Here is a 10,045-nt window from a genome sequence, read left to right as displayed (position 1 = left end):
TGCCCACCTTCTCCCTGTGGAATTTTTCCCGAACTCCAAGAAGGACCTGTTTGCAGGTGCTGAAGACTGCAAACAAAATTTGGCTCACAGCAAGAAGTTACTGGTAGTTTAGTTGTCACTTTTGGCAGTGCAGAAGGAACCACATGTGGTGCTGAAAAATCACAGTTTTGTTCAAAATGGAAAGAGTTAAACAGACACTTAATCAAAAGAAAATTAGAAAGGAAACAAGGAAATAAAATGGAAGTTCATTGCCACTTATTAACAGGGAAATCAATAATTGACAACAGAGTCACCAAATATACAGTACAATGATTACAGTGCATGCTTCCAACCCTAATTCTAGCTTATAAGTCACCCCTACCCCCACTGAATACATTATTATCAGCACCTCTGGGGTAATCTCTGTACCTTCTGGTAACACAGGGCCAGTCTCGGACTTTATATTGATTATCATCACATATTAGAGAAGAATAGTTGGATGAGCCCATTGTGCATCAGAGCATTCCTTGGAAGTTCAGTCCCCTTCCTTCGATGAGCATGAAATAGTCATAATCTTTTCTGAATATGAATAAAGACTAGGAACAACAACAAGCAATGTTAGTGAGCACACAGAGAAAGAGAACTTTCATATATTGTGAAAATATAAAGTGTTTCAGCTTCTATGAAAAACAAAATAGATATTTATCAAAATATTATAAATATGCTTAGCAGATTTTGGGGTTGTCACATCAGTGGTACTGAGCTCTGTGCACAAGAGAAAACTCCTGCCTCAATTGGAGGAGCATATAGGCTGCTAAGGTTTGAAACTAGATCAGCTATGATCAATGCAAACATTGTCTTCTGGTCCAAATACGATCCAACAGTTTTTCTTAGTTTTCTGCTATAAGCAGCTTCTGTATTGCAGTGCCAGTGGGATTGCAATAAATCCACTTCAGGGTGAGTGGCTTGCCCGGGCTGGCATATAGAAAAATATTGAAAAAATGAAGAGCATACACAGAGTATAGGGACCCACGTGTTTAATAGACATAAGACAGTTTAATCTCCCTGCTGGGAGTATATAAAGGGTAAAAGGAGAGTCATATCATGAAAGGGATGCCCACATTTGTTTCTTTTCAAAGTACAGAAACTATCAATGTACATTGTTTGATTTTACAACAAATACTCATGGCTTTAGGTGATTTGTAATTTTGGAATAGAATAGAGTTCAGTTAAGAACCATAGGATAGGGGCCAGTAAAGTGGCACTAGAGGTGAGGTGTCTGCCTTGCAAGCCTAGCCAAGGGTGTCCCATATGGTCCCCCCAACCCAGGGGCAATTTCTGAGCTCTTAGCCAGGAGTAACCCCTGAGCATCAAATGGGTGTGGCCCCCACCCCCAAAAAAAACAGAGGATAAAAGTAAGGCTAATTTCTTACATATCAAAGTAATTTCTGGCCCTAAGTGCCATTACTGATGTAAATTAAGGACTGCAAGAATTTTGGTTTCCATCTTAATAACAAATATTCTTAACCTAAGGAAATAGTTTTCTAGCTATGGGCTAATACCAACTTCCTATGTTTTGGTTATAGAAAGAGATAAAACAAATGAAAAGGGTATTCTAGTTTAGAAAGGAGAATCTTAGGACAAAAGATGAAACACTTGTTTTGGTACAGTTTGGGAAGCTGGCCAGATAGCAACTAGCAAGATAGATAAAAGCTGATATCAGAAAAGCAGGTTACAAGTAGCTGGCTCCACTTGCCTTTGAGTTGCAAATTATTTTGCCAGCGGGGAACTTCAGCAGCTTTTTGGTACTGAAAATTTCCCTGAGCATTCATTGACTGAGGCCAAATTTTGGCCTGTAGTTTTGCAAGGGAGACAAAACCAAATGATATGAAAAGAGATTTTAATGTCACTACCATGTCATGGATTTCAGAACTATTGCCAGTAATCCACATAGGGGATAAAATTAACATCCATCAATGGGCCTCCTGGCTAAAATATTTCTTGGGGAAAAATAGCGGCTCACTGCTCCAGAAAAGTCAATGGACACATCTGGTGGGCCTGATTCCCCTAAAATGGAGACATGTTGGCTGCATGGCATTGCAGCTTTCTATCCAAAATACACAAAAACACTAATTTGAAAACTTTTCCTGTCTTTTAAAAAATATTTTAAAATATTTACATATTTAAATATATACATATTTAAAGATCTGGAGGCAGCTTATTTGTCCACAGAGACAAATTATAAAGTAACTGTTGCATATATATTCAATAGAACATTATTTTAGCATCAAAAGAGAAATGCTCCACAACATATATGAAAGTGGTTGAGATAATGTTAAATAAAATAAATCAGAAAAAGAAGAACAAATATTGGGGCTGGAGTGTTAATTAAACAGTCTAAATGAAAACTTTGTTTACAGGAGGTCCAAGTTTGATTCCTGTTACTTCACGACTCCCTAATCTCCAAAGAGAATAACCTCGCCAGAACAATACCTGATGTATTCAGCCATTATCTAAATTGCATTTCCCAAACAAAATCTCAAATCATATACCATATAATTTTTCTAAAAAAAATCTATATGGATATAGAAAAATAGATATAATTATTTTATTTTTTATAAAAATATCTCAGTAGTTTTGGAAGTATGGAACCTGATAAAAGGAAGAGGCTAGAACTTCTATAGTTAGTATAACACTATCTGAAAACAATAAATTTATTTCAATAATATAGGAAAAAGGCAAGGAATCTGTTCTCAATAATTCAATCACTCCTACTTCGTATTATATTGGTGATTGTTAAAAATGTAAGAATGAGGGAATGGAGCAGTGGTGCTAGTGGTATGGCTAGTATGCTAGTGCCTTGCATGCACTAACCTAGGACCGACCACACTTCTATCCCTTGGCATCCCATATGGTCTCCCAAGCCAGGAGCAATTTCTGAGTGCATAGCCAGAAGTGGTCCCTGAGTGTCACCGGGTATGGCCCCCCAAAAATCAAACAAACAAAAAAATAAGGATAAAAAATATTTGGTAAAATAATAACTTTCTCTAAGATTTTACTTGTAAAATTTACCATTTCAGAAGTATGCAATGCTGAGGGTTATAGATAATAAAATGTGTGCAAAACCTTTATGCTTAACATTGAAAGTTTATAATATTTTAGAATTATATAAAGGTAAAGATAAAACAGAGCTATGGCACATATATAATATATAAATTTTAATATTTATAACTTTATACTATTTATATATGCATATTTAGTACATATGTATATATAAAATAATATCTGTTAAAAGATATCATGTTTTCAAACTGGTCTGAAAGTAAGAATACCACCCTTATTCTTCTAAAGAAACCTGCAATATGAAATACAGTAAAAATAAGTAAAAAAATTCACAATATCCTGAAAATAAATTTTCTGGGGAAGTACACAAAGAAAATTAATAAAGAAAATCAGAAGTAACAGAAATAAAGTTACAGAAACTGAGAGTCAATCTAGGAGGGAGGAGTTATAAATCTTTTACCAAACAATACAGATCATGGAAAAAATTTAAAATTAATATAAAATATCAAATTACACAAAAAGACATTTTCCCAAAGAAATAATACAATGGCTAATAGTAATATTAAATTATGTTCAACTATTTTTTAGAAAAATTCAAAACACAATGAGATATCACCTCATACTGATATTCTTAGTTCTCAAATGGGCAAGAAATATAAAATATCAAAAATTTGAGAAAAGTTCATAAAATTGGCACTTTGATGATGCACATGGTATAACAAAGGACTCTAAAGCATTAAGAGGTAAACTTTTAAGTCAGTATTATCTTAACATATACTAGTCTAACATTTTTAAATTTTAGCCATTGAACTATCTTAAATATTTAAATTAATATCTAAACAGTATTATATTATTCTATTATATAGTTGATCTAATTAATTCTGTAATTAATTGTTAATATAACATATTATATCATATGATTATATTAATTAAATATTTATTAACCTCAAGTTTCAAACATAAATGTAGCCGAACTGAAAATCCCTAAATGTCACAGATAGCCTTTCACAATGAAAACTTGTTTAATTCTCCAGAGACAGGCTTGAGAAGCAGGAAAATAAATAGGTCTAGCCAGGCAGCTAGTATCCCTCAGACAATCTTCCATAGAAGGAGAAATTTCAAAGCAAACCTAATATAACCATTTGACATTTTTGATAGTATTTGATATTGAGATTTCATATTTAAAATGCAGCACATTTGGAAAAATGTCTCCTCATTCAATGTGGTGTGAGTTTTTCCTCCAGAATTTAATCTTTATTCAAATGAAGTATGAGTTTAAGAATAAATAGCTAAACTTGTTACATGATAATTGTAAATTTTTCAGTAGAGAATATTATGCTCTTTAAAGAAACTACACTGTTTTCTTCAGAATATAAAAGGGTAAGCAATATTTATTTATCCCAGTTATCTTTATTTTAGTATGTCAATATTTGTAAGTGTTTAATAATTTTGATTTTTAGTCAATACCCAGTGATGCTCAGGAACTACAAATGGTAGGTTTAGTGCTTGGAGTAACAATGCTAGGAATTCCTCCCTGTGCTTTTTGGAGGAACATGCAGTTTCCAAGAATCAAACATGATGACTGAATACAAATCATGTACTCACCATATTGATTTTTTTCTCCAGTTCTTGGAGTGTACTTTTAAATAAATAAAATATATTAAGACTAGTTTTATTTAAATAAGCTTTAGTTAAATACATTTAAATTTTTAATTTAAGTAAATTTTAGTTTAGAGACCATTTGCATCAATTTGCAATACTGTTAATAATAAAGTCAGTCATGCCATGTCCCAACAATAAACTCACCATCAGCGTGCCAGTATTTCTTACCATTATCTCAATGTTTCTTCTTTTTCTTTCCTCAGTACCCTTGAAAATCTTAGTCCTTGTAGACTAACATTTAGGAATTACTTTCTCTCTATATAATTTACTATACTTAGCATTCTTGTGATATTTTAACTTATTTATTTAAATAATATTTTAAATGAATCACAGTGAGATACACAGTTACAAAGTTGTTCAGGGTTGAGTATCAGTCATACAGTCTCCAAAATCTATCCCTTCACCAGTGCACTCCCCTCTCTTTGAATTAATAAATTTTACCTAGTAGAATCTTTATTTTTTTGACCATACCAGGCAGTTCTGAAGAATTACTCTTGGCTCTACACTCAGAAATCACTCCTGGTAGGCTGGGGAGACCATACGGAGATGCTGGAGATTGAACCTGAGTAGGTTACATGCATACATACATCTGCTCAGGCTCCAAATATGTATATAATTCTTTTACCACATTCAGCAGTTATCAGGGGTTTTTACCTAGTAAATTATTTTATAGATTTTAAAATTATCTACTCCAGGGTTAGATAAGAGCTGAGCACAGTTCAAGATTAAAAAGTAAAGTATGTACAATGAAAAAGAACTTCTAAGTATAGTATACAACTGTCAATGATAAGGGCAGATATTAATATATATTATGCTATTTACTTCTGAGTACTAATTGAATTACATAGTTATTACTGTGCATGTTTTACAACAAGAAATTAAGCTCCTAATTAAGAAATTAAGAGGCTTTATATTACCAGAATTTGTATTAGTTTGGTTTTAAGTCTATTTATGACTAATTCGTTTGTCAGACAGTACTTTAATCAGATAATGACTATTTAGATTGGGGGAAAATTATTTGTAATTATTCATCATCAACTATTTATAAGCATGCCCACAAAAGATGGGCTTGCCTATTGGTATAGGAGAAGTTTTATACCTAGAAATATATTCCTATAGTCTTTAATTTATTTATCTATATTTATTTTTTGGGGAGCCACACACATTGTTCAGGGCTTCCAACTGGCTCTGTGGTTAGGGATGATTGCTGGTGACCTCAAAAAACCATACAAGGTGCTGAGAATCAAATCCAGGTGTCCATGTGCAATAAAAATACCCTTTGCAATGTACCGTCTTTCTGACTCCTAATGTTTTTCCTCAAAATTAAAACTAACCTAGTAAACACCTTGTCTTTTCTCAAAAGTAAAAATAATTGTCATTAGCACCACAGTGTGAATCAGCAGCATTGCAGATTTAGGCCATGGCACTGACCACCAGCCTTGAGGGTTGCATATTATCATTGGGGGTCCCTTGGCCTCCTAACTACCACTTGGGAAACAACTCCACATACAAAGAAGTAAAAATAATCTAATAGAGTTTTAGTGCTTAAAAATGTCAGAGAAGATGTCAAAATGACATGAAATTTCCTTGACATAGAATGCCCCTTTGAGGTTATCTTATCTGAATTCACCCCATGTTTGTAGGCTCTTAAAAAGAACTCTTACTTAACTATTTGAGTAATTTCATATTACATACCACTGGCATCCTTGGCATTTAGTACACTTTGCATTTAGCAAGGTCTTAATATTGATGCATAATACACTGGGATGAACACTACAAAAATACAGACTAGAAGGCTGCATAATGCAATCATCACACATAAGTGTTACTGAAAATTTAATTCTTTTGCTTCCACTGATTTTCCTTTAAAAATAAAAAGCAGGTAGTATATTTATAAAAAATGGGCAGTATAAATTCTGAAAATTCTGAGAAGATATAAAATGTGAGAATAGCTACCAAACTGTAAAATGAGAAAAATAAGTAAATAGTGGTGACTTAAAAGTAATGATGGTAAGAAGAGAAGAGAGGGTGAGGCACTCTGTTTCAATGTGTACAGCATGTTATTTAACCTAAAATCTTCCAGGTCTTTATCTATTTTCTTTAATTTTAAATATCATATAGTTACAATGGGAGGTTCTCTTAACTCTTTTTACTGAGTGTGATTCTGTAGGAAACTAAGATATTTATGTATTCTGAAGTGCAGGTAAATTCTCCAAATTCCTGGCGGTGTTTATTTTACCAATTGTGGAAACCATGAAAAACATGTCAGTTTAATATTTGGGAATGTTTAATGGGCTGGTTACATACCATACAAATGAAGTATCTTATTTAGTAGAGCTAAAAAGAGACCAAATATATTTGATTTACAATTACTAATTTTTGAAGAAATTGTCAGCTTAATTTCTAATATAATTACAATCTGAATATTTATTTATTAGAAAGACTAGTATTTAGAATGTATATAATGTTTATGATGTGTGCTTAAACCATGTTTTATTGTACAATTGCTCCATTCAGTACATTTACAAAATTTAATGTACATTATATATATATTCAGAATTTCCAAACTGAGATAGAAAAGAAGACACAGTCATATGTTAATTTTTGGAAACTGCGAGTTATCAGAAAATATTCTTTCATTACTTTTATTTTTCCTATCCTTATCTGATTACTTTATAACATATGTAAATAATTATTTATAAATGTCTAAACATATTACTATAAGAAGAGATGTTAACAGTAGGATGCAAAACATAGTATAGTTAAAAAATATAAAAACAAAAACATGTAATAATTTCAACACCTCCAGTGAACATAGGACTTGCTTATGGAAAAGGGAAAACGAAGAAGAGTCTTTTCTTTTCAAGTTCACTGTCATTATTTTTTCCCTCTAGTTAGTAGTCCAGGTTAAACTAGGTCTCCAGTGGAGTCTTACTACTCACCAGCTCTTGTTCATCTGTGATAGAACAACAGAACATAAAACACAAAAGAATAAAATAAACATTTTCATTTAAAGCTACAAGTCAGAAATATATATAAATAGAAACCATTAGTTAAGTTAATGAGAAAGAAGTGATATTTTCCTCTATGAGTCTGGAAGAGTTTGATAATTAGTTAAAAGACATATTAAATTTTTTATAAATTTTACTTATTTATTTAGTAGTTATTTATTTATTTATTTATTTATTTATTTATTAGTTTTACTATTTGGGGCTTTACACCTACTTGTACTCAGGACCAACTTTCTTCTCCGAAGTTCTTGGATGTGCTTGAATGCCATATGATGAAAGAAAACGATGTATGCAAAGAATATTTTCCATTTATTGAGATGTTTCCTAGCATCCTATGCTCTTATCGTTAATGTCTTTGGTATTTTATTTTTATATACATATCATTACTTTGTTCTTCATTTGGAGGCCCCCCTGGAAGTGCTCACTCTTTATTCCTGGATCTGCACTCAGGGGAAGCTCCAGGGGGGCTAAAATTGAACATATGTGGTACCAGGGATTAAATCCAAGTCAGCTGCTTGTAAGGAAAGAGCCTTGCCTGTATACTAACTATATCATTCTGAGCTTATATACATACATTTTAAATGGGCAGGAAAAAGAGAACTTAAGATAGCTTTCTTGTTTACATTCTGGTATTATAGAATTTTAGATTTAAAATAATACAACCCAGCACAAAACAAACAAAGCAGGATATCTATACCATGCCAGTGAATAGTGATATTCTATCTATCTATCTATCTATTTATTTATCTATCTATCTATCTATCTATCTATCTATCTATCTATCTATCTATCTATCTATCTATCTATCTATCTATCTATCTATCTATCTATCTATCTATCTATCTATCTATCATCTACCTATCTATCTATACCATGCCAGTGAATAGTGAATAAACAGTGATAGTTTAACTTAAATTTGTCCTGTTCTTCAACAAGGAGAGTTAAGATATATTTCAAAGCATTAAAGTATTTTTGTTTGTAGATGGAATCCTCAGAACAAAATCCCTCAAGGGAAAACTATACTACAGTGGTGGAATTCATTCTAATCAGTTTCTCTGACGTTCCTGAACTTCAAGGATTTCTTTTTGGAGTATTTTTGACAATCTATGCAACAATTTTGATGGGAAATAGCCTGATTCTTATAATAACCAAAACTGATGCTTCCCTCCAGACCCCCATGTATTTTTTCCTTGGGAATTTTTCTTTCTTGGAAATATGCTTTGTGTCAGTCACTGCCCCCAGATTACTAGCAGATCTTTGTAGACAAAACAGAAATATTTCCTTTGTGGCCTGTGCTATTCAAATGTATTTTTTTCTAATCTTGGGTGCTACTGAGTGCTTTTCTCTCACTGTAATGGCTTATGATAGGTACGTCGCCATTTGTAACCCATTACTGTACCATCTTATCATGAACAATAGATTTTGCATTCAATTGGCAATGGTCTGTTGGGTCAGTGCAATTCCATTATACACTGGGTTCACCTACCATGTCTTCTCTCTATCCTTCTGTGGTCCTAATGAGATGAATCATTTCTTCTGTGACATACCACCAGTAGTTAAGCTTGCTTGTGGGGACATATTCATGACTGAGATGTTTGTTTATGCAATTGCTGTTTTTGTTGCTGCCACTCCTTTTATACTGATACTGGGATCATATGTGAACATCATCTCTACTATTCTGAAGCTGCCATCAGCAACTGGAAGAGCCAAGGCTTTCTCTACTTGCTCTTCTCATCTCACTGTTGTGATTTTATTTTTTGGATCTGGCATCATTGTATACTTTAAACCAATATCCAGTCCTTCCACTGGCATGGAGAAAATATTATCCCTAATATATACCATTGTCATACCCATGTTTAACCCAATGATATACTGTTTGAAAAACAAAGATGTTATGGTGGCACTGAGAAGATTTCTACTAAAATTCAAAAGCATAGCATTTTACTCTAAAGCATAACTATTTATGTACATTAAATTTGATTCTTTTGGGTAGGGGTTTTAACTGAGTGATTTCATACTTTTATCTTGTTTACGTGAATTGCTTATTTCTAACTACACAGTTAATTAACCCCAAATCCAATACAAACTATATGGAATTTTCTAGTATAAATTGAAATAATTAATGGTTCTTGTTATTGTTAAGCTTAATGTCTATGTTTTTTTTTATCACAACATGGTTATCTACCTTCTATCTGTTCTAGCTAATATATTTGACTTTAATAAGTTTTGTTCAGAATAAATGTGTTGCCAAATAAAATGTATAAACACTTATCACTAATATGGCTGTAATTTTCTTTTTTTGTTAGACATGCCAAGCCCATTGGTGTTCA

At 32.5% G+C, this 10,045-nt stretch overlaps 1 protein-coding gene across 1 annotated transcript; it reads left to right on the top strand.

Moving 5' to 3' along the window:
* Positions 1 to 8,697: 8,697 nt before the first annotated feature.
* Positions 8,698 to 9,672, top strand: LOC126018672 (olfactory receptor 10AG1-like). The gene has a single exon (XM_049780770.1). It carries the CDS (start codon positions 8,698 to 8,700, stop codon positions 9,670 to 9,672), a length of 975 nt encoding a protein of 324 aa, XP_049636727.1.
* The last annotated feature ends 373 nt before the right edge of the window (positions 9,673 to 10,045 follow it).

This window comes from Suncus etruscus, chromosome 9, assembly GCF_024139225.1.
Source record: "Suncus etruscus isolate mSunEtr1 chromosome 9, mSunEtr1.pri.cur, whole genome shotgun sequence".
NCBI lineage: Eukaryota > Metazoa > Chordata > Mammalia > Eulipotyphla > Soricidae > Suncus > Suncus etruscus.
Note: the sequence above shows the minus strand (reverse complement) of the source record. Positions and strands in the feature narration are given on the sequence as shown.

Excerpts from the sequence above, each read along its gene's own strand:
- LOC126018672 (XM_049780770.1), top strand. The coding sequence starts at position 8,698 with ATGGAATCCTCAGAACAAAATCCCTCAAGGGAAAACTATACTACAGTG.